Genomic DNA, 20,203 nt, shown 5'->3' on the forward strand with positions numbered 1-20,203 from the left:
AAAAGCTTAACAGCTAAAGCTAACACTCCGGCTTTGGCGGTATGAAGGATCAAGAGGCCATTTTTATTGATATCAATGGAGGAGAGGCTTCACTACGCTGAATAAACCGCTTTTGTGAGGAAATAGGTTAATTTAATGTCTTGAAAGTCTGTTCGCTAATCTTCAACATGTTTTACACTAAACCAGTGTTTATCAACCCTGCTCCTGAAGGACCCCCAACACTGCACGTTGCCCTAATCAAACACACCAGATTCAACTCATCAGCTCATTAACCCATGTGATAATGAGCTGACGAGTTGAATCAGGTGTGTTTGATTAGGGAGACTAATAATAATAATAATAATGTTTATTTTCTATGGTGCCTTTCAAGAACCCAAGGTCGCTTCACAATGCAATACAAATAACAAATAAACAGCAAGCAAACAGATACAAAGGCCATCTGCTTATAACAGACAAACAATTGACATGAATCAAAGAAAAACATATTGTACTATTTATCAAAGCATATAATTACGACAAAGTAAGTAGCAAATAGGGCTGAGAAAGTGGAGAACAGAGAAAACAGTGTCGAGGATACTTATTTATTGGGCAAGCTTGAAGATATGAGTTTTAAGTTGTTTTTTGAAAGACCGGATGTTGTTGGTCGCACGAAGATTCGGGGGCAGCTTATTCCAAAGCTTAGGGCCAACAACACTAAAAAAAGAAAACGTGCAGTGTTGGGGGTCCTTCAGGAGCAGGGTTGATAAACACTGCACTAACACAATACTTTTGTTGGGAACTGTTTGTAGATTTTACCTTGATAAAAATGTTATTTTTTAAGATAAAACAAATTCGCGTTTTTGTAGTTTACATGGGGACGATAATTGTATCGTTTTCAAAAACTTGAATTTTCAGACCCCCGAAACACAGTTGTCGTGTAATTGAACGTCCAAAATGCATAAAAATCGTTCCGTTTTTAGTTGAAAATGGTGTCGTGTAACTGCCCCTCAGTGAAACAGCTTCTTAAACAAAATAAAAAAATGTAGGACAGGACTTGATGTTGTCCATCCGGAATTGATTGGATCATTGTGGTTTGCAATTGGTCGATCTCATGTGAGTGAAAGATTGTCCCGCCCCCATGCGTGTACGTCATCAGAGAGGAGATGTAAACACAAGGGAGGGGAAGTTATTTTGATTAAAGAATATGAAGACACATGAATTAAAATAAAAAATATGATGTGCACAAATAAATTATTTATAATAAATATTGCAATATTCCATAAAAAATAAGAATTGTCCATGGTGACTTTAAAGAGGCAGTCTATAATTTTTGTTGCGGGTCGCTGGCTGATATGGTTGTTTTGGACTTTTTTGGAATGGGAAAGAGAGTGCACAGCTAAATACATGAAATTACAGATAGTTATGTCAGGAATTATTAACAATATGAGAATATGAGACTCAGAATACCTTGTTTTAATATAATTTTATGTGTTATGCCAGGAATGTTATGTCTTAATAAAAAATAATATATAAAACAGACACTAGATAATATGCATTCTGTCAATTTGCACATGGTAAAAGACAAATTACAGCAAACAATGCTATTAACATTTTACTCAAATTGTAGAAAATGCCTCTTGGGCAAATGCCTTTGAGCCATTTTGTACTCTCACAGAGCAGGTGACAGAGGAGGTAATGAAACAGCCCAGTCAGCTTTGTGAATACACAAGCACAGAAGCGTTCTGGGGAAATGATATTGGCTAGGAAATTAGATTCACTGGGAAACAGAACATCCAGGCTAAGAATGGACTCATTTAACTAATGTAAGAAGGATTCATTTTGCCAGTTCCTTATGCTTGCAAATGCAGCGTGTGAAAACAAAAGGAATATATAGACTGATGACTCACTGATTTAATTATTTTAATTTGCTTCCTCATGAATACCAGTCAACCAAACAATTATCATACATCAGTTTTTCTTGCATATAGAATATCCTGAATCAATCATTCTGCATGGAAACAAGTTACCTCACATTATTCAATTATGTAATGCGAAATGATCAAGTAACAGAGTCAAAACTGCTAATTCATGAATATAAGTGTGAATAAATTTGGAACAAAATCAAGGGATTCAAATATTGCTGGGCTCAGCCATACACAAAGTGTATTATTTCATTGCTAAATGGTAAATAAAGCATCATGTGTCTGAATTTTGCAACCTTCCTTAATAATATTGATTGAATTAATAGCTTACAAAAGTTTTCAGCTGACATTTTCTTTTACATGGTTACAGACAGAATGAGTGTGTGATATGCCTTTTGCCATAAATACAAAACAGAAAGTTAATTTCCCCTTTACAGGGCATTGTTGCTTTGGCAGGTAATTTGACAGGTGCATGAACACTGCATTTTCACCTTGTTTTTGGTGCCTTGTCACTCTATAAGAGATGACAGATATATAACAGCTGCACCGTGTATTATGCATGTGGTATAGACCTTCCCACTAGTACATTAAAAATGAAAAGGTATCCATTGAATCCTCCAAAAGGCAAATAAAGCAATGTATCATATGCACCTTCCTCATTGAGATTCACTGTTGAGCTTTGATCTTACGCAATTATGTTGTCTGGACATCTGCAAAATCAAGTTCAAGGCTAAATGCTGCCCAAGCAGCCCAACCATGTATTGTACAACAGGACAACACATTGATTATCCAAAAGATGACACTTTTAATAATGACAAAATTAATAATTTTGCAAATACAGTATGCATGGGTCCCACTTGTTCCAATATGTTGCCATGTATTATTTTTTCCCAAAATGTGGACTGTATTTTCTACAGAGGTTAATATAATAGACAAAATAACATACTGAGATGCAAAGCTGAATTTTCAGCATCATTACTCCAATCTTCAGTGTTATGATCCCCAGAAATCATTCTAATATGCTGATTTGATGCTCAAGAAACATTTCTGATTATCATCAATGTTGAAAACACACACACACACACACACACACACACACACAATAATTCTGAGGTTAAAATCTAAAACGATAAACAAATTAATGTGTTTGTATAGACAAAAGTAGACCAACATATTTTAAGTTTAAAAAAGGAAAGAGGGAAAAGAAAAAGTCAAAATTTACCTTTGCTGCCACCTATTGATGAATCATTGCAGAATTAAAAGGAGATTCAAGCTGTTTATCATATTTTTTATTCATAATAAAGTAAATGTTTATGGAAGTGAAATGAATAGGCTATATTTTGTTTAAAATAATTTCAGAGTAATATTGTTGTTGTTTTGTTAGGAAAAGAATATGCAAGTTTAACTAATTTAGACTATTTTGAGCAGTCATGAATTAAAAGTTTCAAATGAATTGAATTATATTTAAATATATATATATATATATATATATATATATATATATATATATATATATATATATATATATATATATATATATATATATATATATATATATTACTGCATCACACTTGTTTTTGCTGAAGCTCTGTGACATTTGACATTTCAAAGAATTTCTTGATTTTTCAATTAATAAAAAGGGGGTAAATGAAGTAATGGTAAAAACATTTAAAACCGTTGTGCATTCACTCATTAATGATAAGTTACTGATTAGATACAATATGGTTTTAGTCCAAAAATATTAATTTATGACTGTTTTATAAGCTTATAAAAAAGCACCGGGTCCAAACAGACCCTGGAATGCAAAAAAGTGTGTATACAGTTGTTTTTTGTTGTTGTTGTTATGCATTAGGAGGAAAATATTAAATCTTTCTGATCCCAAATATCCAAACAGTATAGCCTATATTATTATTATAAGGATTTGAATTTTTAGCTATTCAAAAAAAATAAAAACCGCAACTGACCAATCAGAATGAAGCATATGCACATACTCTAATTATTTGTTTATAGTTTTAGATTTTCCAAAAATATTAAAATTGTGAAACTGCATGATAATCATTTATTACTTTTGCATGTATTATTCATTGCATTATAAAATAAGTGCATTCAGAATCATGAAGTGCAGTAAAGCAGGTTTCCTTTAATAAAGCGATAATGAAAGCGGGTTTCCTAGGCAGACAGCTGGAGGCTTGTAGACCGATACAAACGCGCTGTGTGGGAGGGAGAATGATGACAGCAGCGGCTCTGTGGCTCTTCACCTTGCCAAGGAGGATATTTACACCGGAGAACCGAAACATCACCGCACGTATGATGAAAATACTTTATATGTAAAGAAGGGTTGTGGTTACACCGAATAACATGCGAACAAGGGAGGAAAGAGACGTTTAATTGTTCGGGGGTAAGATTTAACCTGTTGTCTTTCTGATAACTGTATCGCTTTTGTCTCTCTAAATGATGCATGAGCGATGCTAGATGAATAATGAAAGATATTTGGTGCGATAACAAGTCTCGTGAGAGCAACAAAGCACCTGAAAGAAAGCAGCCTAGGATAGCAGAAAATGATGTGAGATTTTCTCGCAGGGATGGTATGTTTTGAAAAGAAGAAAGTGATTAAATTAGTGCTCACCGTTGACTGCTGTTTTTTTGCCATACTGCTCATTATAGTGGACTACTAAGTGCACGATTTTTCATACGTAAGTTTTCATACTTCGTTTGGATTTAGACTTATTGGGTTTTTTTAAATAATATTTTTAACACATATTTCAGAGATTTAACTTGTGCTAAACACACAACAACACTCGGCTCACAACAAAGCACGCGAGCATCAGGTCCTTTGATTGTTCACATCATTCGTCTGCGTTCATCAGCCCATTTTCTATATTACTGCCTCCGCATCATTTTGGAAAGCTTTTATACATTTCTACATATTGATTTCCTTGTTTGTGCTTATCATTCTAGCCTATAGAAAATGACTGTAAATAAGCAGAGTAAAATGAGTCTGACAGACATTGACAGTTCGTTCAGGAGCAGGTGTTGCTCTGAGCTTGCATGTTTCAGCACTGTTGACATATCTTAGTTTAACAGCATGAGCCACTATGATACTATATGCTACATGACTGCTTTGTGGATGTGATGTAGCCTACGTCTTTGTGTTTGGTTACAAACTCGTACTGTGTAAATTATTGACAACAATTCCATTTGGTTTGGTCATCACTCACTCAATGCAACACAGTTGGATAAGGCACAACATTTATTTTGTACATTTTTTGGATAAGGCACAAAATGTGCCTAACCGCTCTCTAGTCAGTGATGTAACACTGATATCAAAGATTGCTTTTCTTTTGATCCAGTCATGCATTGCAAGCCACAGCCTCCTTCAAAGGACGCACTGGCAGATTTCCAAGATGAAGAATATTTCAATAGCACGTCCAACAGTGGCATCTTGGCCAAGGCTCTGCTCGCTGGAAGTGCCTGATTTGCATTAACAGAATAGATTTTTTTGAGATAGCCTACTGTCCCTTCCTAAAATAGAACACATAGGGATGCAATATATCCCTTGATAATTCATCAGTAATGATGCACACACATGCATATGCAAACAGATATAAGGACGTTACTTGGACTTGCACAAAGGCATACAACATATAGCCAAAAGTGAAATGTTACATATAGCATGGTCGACTTAACAGAAAGTGGCTTGAGGCTCCTCTTCACATGCTTTTATCACACTTCACTGTTCAGTCGCTAGAGCCAATTTGACATCACAGGCCCCTTTCATCTCAACTGATAATGCCTATAATGTGTGTACTTTATTTACATCAGGAATACGTGCAAAATAAAAATACAAAATACATGTAACTATTTCTTTTTTTTAGGATATTGTTAAGATTGATCAGGATGTCATCATCTTATGTGATTATGTTACATGGGGTATTAAAATACTTTTAAATGACATATCTTAGCTATACTTTACATTTTGAGGTTGATTAAAACTAAAAAATCTAGATATTTATAGTTGTGTATGTAATGTGTTGCATCGAATCTGTTTTGTAAGTTGCTGGCACATGAATCATTTTCATCCTCTTACAGATCATATTTCTGGCACTGTTAAAAAAAGGCCTTTTTGAAAGACATCTCGAGGACTATGGGCTCAAAAGGAGTAGAGAGACGTAAACAGGCCACCCCTGGCCAGACCCCCGAGGGCAATGTGGTGATGAGCTTCAGTTTTGAAAGCTATCAGCTGGAGGAGGAGGACTGCCAGGTGAAAGACATCTCTGATAAAGGAGTGCTGGCCCTTTCAGAACCTGGTGAGTCTCTGCTGCATATGATGTGCCTCAATGTATCACTATTATATTTGGTTCGGCAAGGATAAAGACACAAGTTACATTACTTGCCATGCATGCTAGGTCTAATCATGTTAGGTGGAGAGTCTTCTGTCACCTCATGTTGCCTGGTTACAAAGGGTCATGCTTATTAAATCAATGGATCAGGAGAACAGGTTACTCTATGATCTTTGGTAAAAGCTAAACATATAATAAGTTATATTTTACATTTGATACTATATGCACTTAAGACAGCAAGAGGCACAAAAGTGCATCCATCAATCAGTTCCTCGTCCCGAGAGAGAGCAAAATGTCAAATGCCTCATACATATGCATAAATATACTTCATAGAGACTGCAGACAGGCTGGGAGCCAAATATTTAAAATGCATATATTTTGAAATGTCACACAAATAAAACATGGGACAGTGTTTCTAACTCTGACTTGTTGTTTGTGCATACAAATGTGTGTGATTTGTGTGCATAGTGTTTGAAGAAGCTATTCCAGACGACCGTTACCATGGGATCTATTTTGCCATGCTCCTGGCTGGAGTGGGCTTCCTGCTGCCTTACAATAGCTTCATTACAGACGTTGACTACCTGCATCATAAATTTCAAGGTACTCCATTATATTTATGCCTCATATAAACTGTGAAATTAAGGAATTCACTTGTTAGTTATTGTGATATGTATTTGTAAATATAAAATCTAAATATACAATTTATTTTTTTACAAAAGTATATATACAGTATATAGTATATGATAAGATGTGTATAATATATATATTAAAAAAGTTTGGGGTCAGTATGATTTAAAAAAAAAAAGAAATTACTACTTTATTTAGCAATTAAATTGAACAAAAAAAACAGTAAAGACATTTATAATGTCACAAATAAATGCTATTTTTTACTTTCTTTTTTTTTTTACAGAATCCTGAAATAATGCATCACTGCTTCCTTTTCACGGAAATAATAAGCAGCACAACTGTTTTCAGCAGTGACATTAATAACAAATATATTAAAATAGAGAAAAGTTATTTTAAATTATAATAATTTTTCACAATATTACTGTTTTTTACTGTAATTTTGATAAATGAAATGCAGCCTTAGAGAGCAAAAAATCATATCGACCCCAAAAGTTTGAACAGTAGTGTAGACTGTAAATATAATATAAATAAGAAGATTGGTGAATTTTGATGAATTTTAAATATAAAACAAATGATCAGCAGAAGGTGCAACTCAGGTTGTGAATGGGATATTTCTTCCACAACTCTTTAGACTAACATTTTAATCTTACAATAACTTAACTTATGACTATGCTTTTTCTTTTTAAACAAATCCAAAAAGTCTCAAACATCTGATTATGTTAATATTTCAGGTCTGATATCTGAAAATGCATGAATCTTCTCTTTGTGGTTTGTGCATTCAATTTGGACCTAATTTCATTTTTCTCTTCTGTGTCCTTCAGGAACATCTATTGTGTTTGACATGGGTTTAACATATATTCTAGTGGCCCTAGTGGCCGTGATCCTAAACAATGCCCTGGTGGAGATGCTGAGCCTGCACACCAGGATCACTGTGGGTGAGTCTGTTTATCTAGAGAACAAAGGGATGGGGGAGGAGGACGCTGATTGACCTGAGAGAGCGGCTGGCCTGAGGGGAAAGCTGCATCACTCATCTGAACCTGAAGAATAACACTCGCAAAATACTGCGAAATGCACACTAAGAAGATAGAAGAAAAACAAAGGGAAAGTGGTTGATGACACCACAAAAACACACACTGCCACAAACCCTTCACTAGTGACCATCAAGAATGGGAGCAAACAGGGAATCATTTCATGCTTTTAAAGAAATAGTTCACCTAAAAATGAATGTTTTGTCATTATACTTACCCTCATGTGGTTTCAAACCTGTAAGGGGCAGAATAATGCTACCTATCAGATTGTGCTACCAACACTATATTTGCATTGTTTTAAGGGTATGTATGGGTGTTAATAAAGCCTCAAACCACATGAATATGATTCTGATGATGATAAGAGATGCCTCTCAGATAGTACAATCTGAGAGGTAGCATTTTTCGATATCGAATTCTGCTACCTACTGTTTTAATGGGAGGTAGCGGGTAGCACAAATCATCAGTGCACCTGCACATACAGAACGTGCTTTTTTCCATTCCACTGCGCTAGTTTTCCATTGTTTTTCAATGTAAACACGTGCTAGTCTTTAACCGCTTTATGCGCTCGCATCTTTTGCAGTGTTTTCGCGCATGACGGAGCATTCTAAAAATGCGGCACTCAAGTCAAAATAAGTTTAACTTTAAAAGAACGCATCTCTAGGCCGTGCATTTTTTTACTCAACTGTCCCGCGTCTCTGTGTGAATGGCCCCTATGCCCTTTTTTCTTCTTCTGTGGAACACACAAGATGAAAATTAGAAAAATGCCTCAGTTTTTTGTCTGTAGGCTCCTAGAAAAGAACCTTGGATTCTTGACTTTTTGGAATCTTGATTATTTTGGTAAAAAGGTTCTATATAAGGTGAAATGTCCTTAACTATTTTATAAAGTGATAAAGTATGTTTACGAGCTGTTTACTTTATGAAGTTAGTTTAAAATAAAAATGAATTAAAACAAAATTAAAATTAATTAATGAATTAAAGCTAAATTCATAAAATTACCCCATGATGGGAACCCATTAAAGGTTCTATATACAGTATATAAAGCAACTGACAGAATCCTTTAAAGGTTCTATATAGAACCTTTTCTTCTAAGAGTGTACAGTGTAAGTCAGTGGAGTCCAGTTTTTGGTTTTGGACCCCATTAACTTTCATTACATGGACAAAAACACTAAGAGATTTTTCAAAATGCATTTTTGTGTCCCACCGAAGAAAGAAAGTCATACAAGTTTGGATTTTTGGGTAAACTATCCCTTTAAGAGCCCTTCAAAAACAAATCAGGGCTGTTAAAACATCTACTATAATATAATGAAATATTCAATGACTTGCAAACATAGTTTGATTTTGAGCTGTGCTATGTCAGATTTGTTTATATCTGCGTCCATCTCTTGCAGGTTACCTCTTTGCACTTGGACCTCTGTTTTTTGTCACTATTTTTGATGTGTGGCTGGAGAAGTTCACCACAAAACAGGCGTATGTCATCAATCTGATGTCTATGGGCACTGTGGCATTTGGATGTACAGGTATTTATTCATATTTTCCTTTCCGCAGAATCATGTTGGGCTGAGTTAGGCTCAGAACATCGTGTTCTCAACCATTTCCAGACATAACCGTCTTTTACCCTGTTGTGTCTGCAGTGCAGCAGTCCAGTTTCTATGGATACATGGGGATGCTTCCCAAGCGCTACACACAGGGCGTGATGACCGGAGAGAGTAAGAGGCTTTTTGTCATCAAATGTGGTTATGAAAAACCATGATGTTTGGGCAAACTGCAAAAACAAGATTTTCATTGCTTGTTTTTTTGTGTAGGCACGGCAGGAGTAATCATTTCAATGAGCCGAATCTTCACCAAACTACTGATCAAAAATGAAAGGGAGAATACCATCATCTTCTTCGTCATTTCCATCTGTATGGTGCTGGTTTGTTTTGTCCTGCACATGCTGGTGCGACGGACACGTTTTGTCCAATACTACATGAGTCTGGCACGACAGGGCCTGTCCCATGCCAAAGACCACTCACACCATGGAACACAGTATCAGGTCCACCATGATGTAATTACAGAAGAAGTAAGATTTGTAAGTTTTGCATGTCAAATGTGAGAAGGACATATTAAGATGAAGCTGTTTGTGGTCTTTCTCCAATAGTGATTCTGTTATTGTTCTGAACTAGCAAATGGCATTTTCACCACATCTCACATACATTTTTTTTTCAGTTTGTGGTGGACATGAGATTTAAAAACAAAATCGGAATATTTTCAGACTCCTTGATTTCTCTAAGGCTAACTTTTTATGAATTGTAATTAAATAACAATTTCTATATTTTTGCATAATTTCACAAAATTACTGCCACGGCTGGAACAATGCAAAAAGGTGCGAGGACTCAAGTGCAGGAGAATGATATTTATTTACAAAATATAACAAACACAAAACAAAACCCACGAGTGGGAAAACATAACTAATAAATACAAAACTAAAAACAGAACCTGAAACGTACCGGAGAATCACAGGGAATGAAAAACATTAGACAACGTACCGACACAGACTGCAAACAAGAGGGGACTTAAAAAGGGAAACTAATCAGGAGGGAACAGGTGGATGAACTCAAACAATAATCAGATAACAAGGGGGCTCAGGAACAGGAACAGACACCGGCTCTGGAACAGTAACAGACACCGGCTCAGGAACAGGAACAGACACCGGCTCAGGAAATCAGTGAACAGTCTCTGGATCGGCAGACGTGACGTGAACAGTCTCTGGATCGGCAGACGTGACGTGAACAGTCTCTGGATCGGCAGACGTGACGTGAACAGTCTCTGGATCGGCAGACGTGACGTGAACAGTCTCTGGATCGGCAGACGTGACGTGAACAGTCTCTGGATCGGCAGACGTGACGTGAACAGTCTCTGGATTGGCAGACGTGACGTGAACAGTCTCTGGATCGGCAGACGTGACGTGAACAGTCTCTGGATCAGCAGACGTGACGTGAACAGTCTCTGGATCGGCAGACGTGAGCAGCTTGAGCGGGGCCGGCAGGGCGAACAGCTCGGGCGGTGCGGGCAGAGCAAGACGCCTGAGCGGTTGGTCAGGGATGGCAGTCACCTCCGGGATGGTCTCTGGGTTAGGAGCCACCGGACAAGTCGTTGCGGAGGCCTTTCCTTTCCTCCTCCGTCTCCGGACTACCCGCCTCGAGACCACCGGACTCGGGACCACCGGACTCGGGACCACCTCCCTGGCAATTCTCTCCCGATGGTGAATGAGACCCTCCACCATCGCCTCAAAACTGACTCAATCGAATGCTCTTCGGATCAGCCAGTCCATTGGCTCGTCAAGCGCATGATTAAATAAATCCTTACGAGCCTCCTCGCCAAGGTTCAGCCCCTCAGCTGCGCTACTGAACCTCCGGCTGAACTCTCACCTCCGTCCCCTGCTGACGGAGGAAGACTAGCTTCTTAAATTGGAGCATCCGCTCCCATTGCGAACAGGAGACTGGTTGCGCACCTCTTCTCCGCTGAGTCCTCATGTGGTCGGTACATTATGTCACGGCTGGTACACTGCAAAAAGGTGCGAGGACTCAAGTGCAGGAGAATGATATTTATTTACAAAAAATAACAAAACACCCATGTGCAGCACAAGACAGGACGGGCATGTGACAATTACAACTTGACTGGCAATGATGCACATTATAAACATACATTAATAGTAACATATATTTTGTATTGATATAAATATATTAATAAATTAATAAATAAATGAATACATTAAAAATACAATTTATACATATTAGCTATATAATACACCAATACATCATAAATCTAACCATATATATATATATATATATATATATATATATATATATATAAATATACGAAATGTAATTTGCTAATATATATACATGTAAATATATATATATATATAATGCATAAATAATATGTAGACATTTATATAGATAGCTTACCTTGAATTTTCATTTCAAGCATGATGTTCACTAATGTTTACTTCTTTGTAGCCAAATTCACTAACTATTTTAGGATTAAAAGTGTGGAACAAGGGTAAAACAATTAAATATATATCTGACAGGATCCAAAATAGAAGCTTAGCTAAATTAAAAAGTTTATTAGAAAGTAAAAAGTAAATGTGTCTGTAGTCATCAAACCCATAAGCAACTTTCGGATGAGCAGGCTTAAGGCCCATTCACATCACAACTATAACGATAGCGATATCGTTGGAATCACTTTCAGAATGATTTTTTCCAGCTGATGAATGATAAAAACATTGACAGCCAATCAGAATCCATGCTGATTTAAAGAGCTTGAGCATTTAAAGCACGACAATAGCAGACAATAAACAGAACGTTATTGTCAGCTGGTGTGAACACTAATATAGTTATTGATAAAGTTATCTTTATAGTTATCGTTCTTGTTGTGAACAGGCCTTTAACCCAGTCATATGGTTTGAGTGTTTCCACAATGTGCTCTAGCTTTCTCAAACTTTAGCTTGAAGTGTTTTTGTCACAATTACTGCTGCCCAGTCCAACATCTAAGGTCAGCTTTTGCAGGTGAAAGTCCCCAAGAACTCTGTGTAAATTAAACAACAAACCTTCTCTCTTTGTAATGGAGGCCAGCTAGTGAGAGCTGTGCAGGTAAACCTCACTCCCCTGATCTCAAGAGCGGCTGACGCTAGGTCTTTAGCATCCTTGTTAGCGCACCCGCTTCCCATGCAGGAGATGCCGGTTTGAGTCCGCTCGAAGCAGGGCGAGTAGGACCGAGGGGTTTGGAAATCCATTTGGAATTAAATAAATAAATGCATGCATGCACTGCTGGTAAATTCATTGAAAGGTAGATTCGTAAATCTCTTTAATTTAGCTGGACTCTGAAAAGACTGTTTTAGTAGTGCATACTCAGCAGTGTTTTCTGTAAAATCTCACATAACTTCATTCTATTTGTGCTGGTCAGTGCTCTCTGAGACTGAGAAGGACACAGGGAGAGCATGATTTAAGTGCTCACTGCTCACTCTGGTACAGGCAGTCCAGGCAGAGTAATCTATGAAAGCACTTCAGAGTAACCTCATGTTTTTCCTGTGGGTGACAGAGTGAGTACTCAGCCGTTTCTCCCCTCAAGATTTCTTCATCTTCATCCACAAATTCCTTGATTAGAAATCCTAAATGATTGCTAGTGGGATTTCTATCATAGTTGGAAATTGACCCTAAATTCTCCATAAATGTATGTACTAAGAATCAAAACAGATTCTAATGGTTTTTTATTCCTATTATTAATTATTTCTTACATTTATATTATTTTGTATTATTGTTCGATCCGGTATTTAGAATTGGTCCAAATTCAAATTATGAGAAAATAATGAATGACCAATTAAATGAAAGATTTTTTTTTGACTGGCCAGAATCCATGGCAGATTTTTACAATTTAGCAAAGACAAAATGCCCCAAAACGAGGCTGTATTTGTATCTTAAAGATTCTTTCTGTTAGAAGACGAGCATTGTATATATCAAACATAAATACACAGCAATGACTATGCTAGAGCTTAAAGGTGTAGCTAGCTACTCTGAAGGGGTATTTCAAATGCTCTTGTTTTATTCTCAGCAAATTAAGGAGAGTGGTTTTACTAGCTCAGCCAGACACTTAATCAAGTAATGGCCCTCCTCCTCACAAAGCCCCTGCAGAAATGCAAGTTCATCAAGAGAAGAATTACAATATCTGAATTCAGTGCACGCTCTTACAAAGTTGCAGTGACCTGCTTGATGTGTTAGATTTTGCTACATGTATTAGTGAATGCAAGGTTCCCATACTGAACTATTGATGGTCACTCCACTGTCCTATGCAGATATACTGTGTTCAGTATGAATTGTTCAGATGTCCTGTCTGTTTTCAAGGGTAATGGTGCAGTGGGCTCCTCTCCAGCTGAAGACGGATGCACAGATTTTGCTGGAGGAAACACTTACGTAAGATTTGACGTTCCCAAACCAAAGATTAAACGGAGCTGGCCAGGCATCAAAGGTGTGATCTAATTTACAATACTTTATTTTATATATTACTCCTCATGCATGTTACAAGGAAAGTATGATTTAAAAATGCATCAATATAACAATTCTAGCCTAAACTGATTATTATAAATTATTTTTTTTACATGGCCAGTAACTGAGTGGTTGATAAAAAAAAAAAAAACTATATTATTTTGTCTAAATAAAAATAAAACACTAAAAAGCATTTTTTTCAATACTACAAAGTAATTAAGGCTCAACAACACTATAATGTACATTTTGAAGTCATTAGGAGATCTATATTATTGGTGTTAAATTAAGTGTTTTTAAAGACAAGTAAGCATTAAATCACCTCAAACGTAATGTAAAAATATAAACTTTAAATGTGTAAATATATATATATATATATATATATATATATATATATATATATATATATATATGTAATATTTTCAGATAACTTATATGTTACTGTTACCGATATATTGTGGATTCCTAATAAGCAAAAATGTGCATATATTCTACCATTTAAAAGTTTGGGTGAATTTTTGGTCACTTTTTGAAAGAAGTGTCTTTTGTTCACAATGGCTGCATTTATTTGTAAAAACAGTAATGTTGAGAAATATTATTACAATTTAAAATATATATCTTTATGTAAATATATATTTTAAATATAGTGTAGCCTTGTGATGGTAAAGCTGAATTTTCAGCATCATTACTCCAGTCTTCAGTGTCACATGATCCTTCAGAAATCATTCTATTATGATGATTTGCTGCTCAAGAAACATTTCTTCTTATTATCAATATTTTTTCTTTGTTTTCAGTTTACTTTTGATAGAAAGTTCAAAAGAACCGTATTTATTTGAAACACTATAAATGGCTTTACTTTTATTATTAATCTGATGCATCCTTGCCGAATAAATCTTACTGACCTCAAACCTTTGAACAGTGATTGTATACTGTCAAGAGAACCTATTTTTCATGTTATTGGGTTAAAGGGTAACTGTCGCCAAAATGCAACCTAGGGTCTTTTTGTCAATCTACCTGAGGCAAACTTTCGTTTAAAAGCATAATTAGAATGGAAATGCCACTTTTAAGTTTGAACGTATTTTCGTTTTCGGTTAAATTGCCTTTTGAATGGGAGAGCTAGGGGCACGTATAAGATAGCATCAAAAATGGCTATTTTTAAAATTATAAGAAGGCTTGGCACAACATGAAACTTTGCTCGAAGTATCACCAGGGGCTCTACACATGAATTCGACCATTGAGAACATTGTTTGTGTACACAGAGTTTACAAAAAATAACGATTTTGACCAACTTACTGTAGCTGTGTCAGCTGGCATTTTGTCAGTCTATCTCTGAATGCAAAATGAACTAGTCTCAGCCTCAGACGTCACGCCCACGGAACGTTGGCTAACCGTCTGATGCATATGGTACAATTAACTGGAAACACTTCAGGAATGTCGAAGTCGTCATCTGATTGGTTGAATTTTATCGGATTTCCGGGGGGCGCGAGTGTCGGTCCGCCTGGAAACAAAGCGCAGACGTGTGATTGCGGAAGAAAAACTGTTGTATTTACATGAGTGACAATGAGCATTTATCAAGATCAGCTAAACGTAGGATTCTCAAAAGTATGCAAGGTTCACGGCATAGACTCTTTAAGAGATGTCCAGGAGTTTTGTTTGAGGCACTTAGTGGAGACTTGTTGCACGCCGGTCTGTTGTTGTGGGGACATTTCCACGTCCCGAAACGTGACGCTGAACGAAACGAACTGTAATTGGTTGTTTGACATGTCGGTCAAACGGCCTTATGGGCGGGCCTTGGCCAAAGAAAGCTGCTATGAATTCCAGACCTTCAGCCGTCAGTCTGAAGGTCTGGCTACGCGAGACTACAAATGAACTGACTCTGAGTTTTAGTATTGTCTCTTACATGAGGATCCTTTTTCAAATACAAGGTCAATATTGATTTTCACTGATGACAAAACAACAAATTATCCATTCATTTATATGGAACTAAGCTTTAGGAGATTTCCATCTTTACTCTCCTCCCTGTTAATTTGCATTCGGAGATCGACTATTTTTGACAAAATGCCAGCTGACACAGCTACTACAGTGAGTTGCTCAAAATCTTTCTTTTTAGTAAGCTCTGTGTACACAAACAATATTCTCAATGCTCGAATTCATGTGTAGAGCCCCTGGTGATACTTTGAGGAAAGTTTCATGTTGTGTCGAGCCACCTTAGTGTTTTAAAAATAGCGATTTTTGATGCTATCTTATACGTGCCCCTGGCTATCCCATTCAAAAGGCAATTTGACAGAAAACGAAAATACGTTCAAACTTAAAAGTGGCGTTTCCATTTAATTAGGCTTTTAAAAGAAAGTTTGCCTCAGGTAGATTAACAAAAAGACCCTAGGTTGCATTTTGGCGAAAGTTACCCTTTAATTGAGCAATGACCCCCTCTGTTGCAGACATGATCCTGCATCGTTATGTGGTTGCCCGGGTGATCTGGACTTACATGCTCTCTATTGCCGTCACTTACTTCATCACGTTGTGTCTTTTTCCTGGACTGGAGTCTGAGATCAAGAATGTCACAATGGGGGAATGGCTGCCCATCCTGATCATGGCCATCTTCAACATATCCGACTTTGTGGGCAAAGTATGTTCAGAGACGGTGATATAAGAGTATTTGTCGCTTTGAACGTTCTCTGAAATCACTTGATGTCTAATAATCTCGTCTGTCCATGTGTGTAGATCTTGGCAGCCATACCATATGAATGGAACGGAACTCGTCTTCTCTTCTGCTCCTGTGTGCGAGTAGTTTTCATCCCTCTGTTCATCCTGTGTGTGTATCCCGCTCAGAAGCCCATCTTCAGCCACCCCACATGGCCTTGCATCTTCTCTCTCTTCATGGGCATCACTAATGGCTACTTTGGCAGTGTTCCCATGATTCATGCTGCAGGCAAGGTGGCACCAGAGCAGAGGGAGCTGGCAGGTAAATGTATCACTCCGTTTAGATTCATAAAGTATAAATGCAGATGAACAGGTGCTTGTATTCAAGTCTAAACCTTCAGAAAGATGCATTTATAATCTCCTCTCTAGAGATGCAGCAGGCAGTAAATTTAGTTTGCGTGTTTTTGTCCCCCAGGGAACATAATGACTGTGTCCTACATGTCTGGACTGATGTTGGGCTCTGTGGTCGCCTATGCTGCCTACAGTTTCACCGCTTCAAGCTCCATCTTCTACTCAGAGACTGGCTACAACTTCACCCAGGGGAACTAGTACCCTATTGTCCAAGCCAAAAAAAACAGGAACAGACATGTCATCAATCTCATCAGGCAGCACCTTCGCCACACTGTGTAGCAACTCCGCAGTTCCCATAAATCAGACCTCTGCTGCAGGCTTCTTTTGGCCCACCTGCGATGCTGTGTGCCTGTGAATGTAGTCAAATAGATGAAGAAACAAGCTTTGACACTGTAAAGAGTTATATATATGTGTTCTAAATTGTGTTGCCTCTTTTGTTCTCTGAGAGTGTTTTCTTCATGTTGCCAAATGTTATTTGATGGGCGCTTTGGTTAAGATGCCAAATGTTAGTTGTGCGGTGATAAAGCTGGCAGCGCTGTGAAAATCACTGTGGGGTTTCTTCTGCTTTAATGTTTGACTCCACATTTTGTGGTGTTATATGGTATTGACAGACAAACATGAACATACACATTCTGACTGGACTGAGGAACTGTACTAGATGAGGGTCATTATGCCTGGATGCATGTAAAAGGGATTTGCCAAAAAGAAAATCATAGTCAGTGCAATATGGATACTGGACCTTTTTGCTAAAGCTAACTGAATGTAAACATATTTAAATAAATGTTTTTTTTCTTCTTCTTTGTAAACTTTCCTGCATTTTTATTTTAGAATTTTTTTAGTGAAGTTATCTTCATTTGGGGTGTGTGGCAGTATTATTTAAAAACTGCAGTCAAGTCAAGTCACCTTTGTTTATATAGCGCTTTACACAATACAGATTGTTTCAAAGCAGCCTTACAGCCTTACAGCTCTAAAAACAAAATAGTGTCATTGTTCAGCTATTAAAAGTCAATTCAGTGTTTATTCAGTTCTGTTCAATAGCTGTAAAGTTCATAAATTATGGAGTGAATGAGTTAAATTCAACTTTAGCTAAAAGAGCTCTGCACAAAATAGTAATCGCCGTCCTTCGGATGAGACGTTAAACCGAGGTCCTGACTCTCTGTGGTCATTAAAAATCCTAGGATGTCCTTCGAAAAAGAGTAGGGGTGTAACCCGGCATCCTGGCCAAAATATGCCCAGTGGCCTCTGTCCATCATGGCCTCCTAATCATCCCCATATACTGATTGGCTTCATCACTGTCTCCTCTCCACCAGTAAGCTGGTGTGTGGTGGGCGTTCTGGCGCAATATGGCTGCCGTCGCATCATCCAAGTGGATGCTGCACATTGGTGGTAGTTGAGGAGATTCCCCCCTTCTATGTACAGCGCTTTGAGGTCTCAGAAAAAGCGCTATATGAATGTATCAAATTATTATTATTATTATTATTAGTAGTAGTAATGTCATCTTAAAGCCCAGTTCAGTTCTCATCCAATAGTATCAGTGCAGTCAAAGCAATAATATTGCTTAATTTTAAGTGACTAAATAACTAAATAATTAAGCCAGAGGCAACTGGCATGTAACCCAAACTCCATTGGTGACAGAAATGGGGAGAGAGAAAAAAACAACTAGGGAGAAACCAGGCTGAGTCCGGGCCTTTTCCTCTGGCCAAACGAACAAACAAGGTATGATTGATCACAAGTCAGATTGTGGATTGATGTCATTCAGTATATTTCATCCAGTTGATAATGCCATCACAGTATCCAGAACATCCATTTTTTAAATGACAAAATCCTTACATGAAAGATTAACTGTAAGATTTAATCAACCTGATTGTATTTTGCAGCTGCAGTTCACTTAATGACATTAGGCCGATACATTAAGAAAATTTAATTTAATATATGACTCCTTCCTACACCATTTACATGCTTTTTTAAAATAATTTAGAATAGCATATATTAATGTTTAAAGGGATAGTTCACCTTCACCCACAAATTTAAATTCTATCATCATTTAGTCGCCTTTAAATTGATCCAAACCTGTATCAATGTTTTGCTTAAAGGGACAGTTCACCCACTGTCAAATTACATTTGAATGAAAATTCTAGAATTTTATAGAAGGAACTATCCCTTTAAGCTTCCCTTTTTTCGAGACTTGAGTTTAACTTTTTATGTCACAAAATATAAGCCTATGTGTTTGAATGTAATAATTATCGTTGTTATATCACAGTCCTAGAGCAACTGAGTGATTCTACATCACGCATGTTCGTTTGTTGGATTATTGACTCACAAGAGCGGGCCGTGGTTATTTTTTTTATTCTTCTTCTTTTCTTTATAGAGCCTAGGGCTGTCACAGGGACATATAAGATGTCTATAATACACATACTTCAGTAATAATTAGATCGCGGGCCATTTTATGTAAGGTATTAAACAGCTTGCTACATACAATCTTCAAGCCAGCAGATGGCGCTGCTGCACTACGTTTTCAGACTAGCAGCATATATTACAGAAACACTCTCCAGTGTTATTGGCAAAACATTAAGTTTTATAATAATGTTATGTTGGCTGCATGCGTTACGTTTCTGTTTAAATATAAATCTGATTAAACACAAATTATAACTTAATTTATAGCCTATACACCACGACCTACTGCTAATGATATATGCAAAATGCATCCCATATCCTCATGTGCTAATGCAGAGAGCAGATGAGCAGATGATTCACTGTTTTAACGGCAGGACATTCTGGATATACTCTGTACTGCGGTGATATGCTGCTATGAGGAGGAAACATACAGGGATTGTGGGATAATCAGCCAAATCCATTACAATTTCCAGCAACTCAGTGAGAATAAAAAATGCAATTTGCAATCAAATTCTAGGGAGTCGATCCCTGTCTGGATAGCAGACACAGTACAGATTCCCTCCTAATTTAGCCAACATATTCTTAGCTAATACATTCACATAAAACCTGCTGGGTTGGTATTAGCCCTCTCACCCAATTATTTTTACTGAATATAATGACAGTAGTCATGTTATTAGGTTTTAATTGCATGCAGCAGGAAAAGCTTATTTCCATAATTTTCTAATATTTAGTCACTAGATTTGCAGTAGGCCAACTTTTACATGGACAGGACAGCCCTCCTGTGGCAACCTGAGGCTGCTCAAGGGCACAATGGTGATGATGGGAGATCTTCAGCTTCTCCAGCT

The 20,203-nt window shown here is 37.1% G+C and overlaps 1 protein-coding gene across 9 annotated transcripts in view; it reads left to right on the forward strand.

Moving 5' to 3' along the window:
* The window catches only part of slc29a4a (solute carrier family 29 member 4a), a 34,572-nt gene extending 16,681 nt beyond the window's left edge, over positions 1-17,891 (forward strand). The window contains exons 1-11 of one of the 9 annotated variants that reach the window (XM_079611788.1): positions 4,010-4,206; positions 5,991-6,208; positions 6,710-6,841; positions 7,690-7,803; positions 9,285-9,413; positions 9,528-9,602; positions 9,699-9,964; positions 13,776-13,899; positions 16,352-16,539; positions 16,635-16,875; positions 17,029-17,767. In XM_079611788.1, the coding sequence (XP_079467914.1) occupies positions 6,046-6,208; positions 6,710-6,841; positions 7,690-7,803; positions 9,285-9,413; positions 9,528-9,602; positions 9,699-9,964; positions 13,776-13,899; positions 16,352-16,539; positions 16,635-16,875; positions 17,029-17,162 (1,566 nt within the window). In that variant the 5' untranslated portion in view covers positions 4,010-4,206; positions 5,991-6,045 and the 3' untranslated portion in view covers positions 17,163-17,767. Of the gene's footprint in view, positions 1-4,009; positions 4,300-4,515; positions 4,595-5,990; positions 6,209-6,709; positions 6,842-7,689; positions 7,804-9,284; positions 9,414-9,527; positions 9,603-9,698; positions 9,965-13,775; positions 13,900-16,351; positions 16,540-16,634; positions 16,876-17,028 lie in introns of those variants that run through there. The other 8 variants (XM_079611790.1, XM_079611794.1, XM_079611792.1 and 5 more) reach the window with 8 other exon arrangements.
* Positions 17,892-20,203: the final 2,312 nt, after the last annotated feature.

Source organism: Phoxinus phoxinus (assembly GCF_949152265.1).
Source record: "Phoxinus phoxinus genome assembly, chromosome: 1".
NCBI lineage: Eukaryota > Metazoa > Chordata > Actinopteri > Cypriniformes > Leuciscidae > Phoxinus > Phoxinus phoxinus.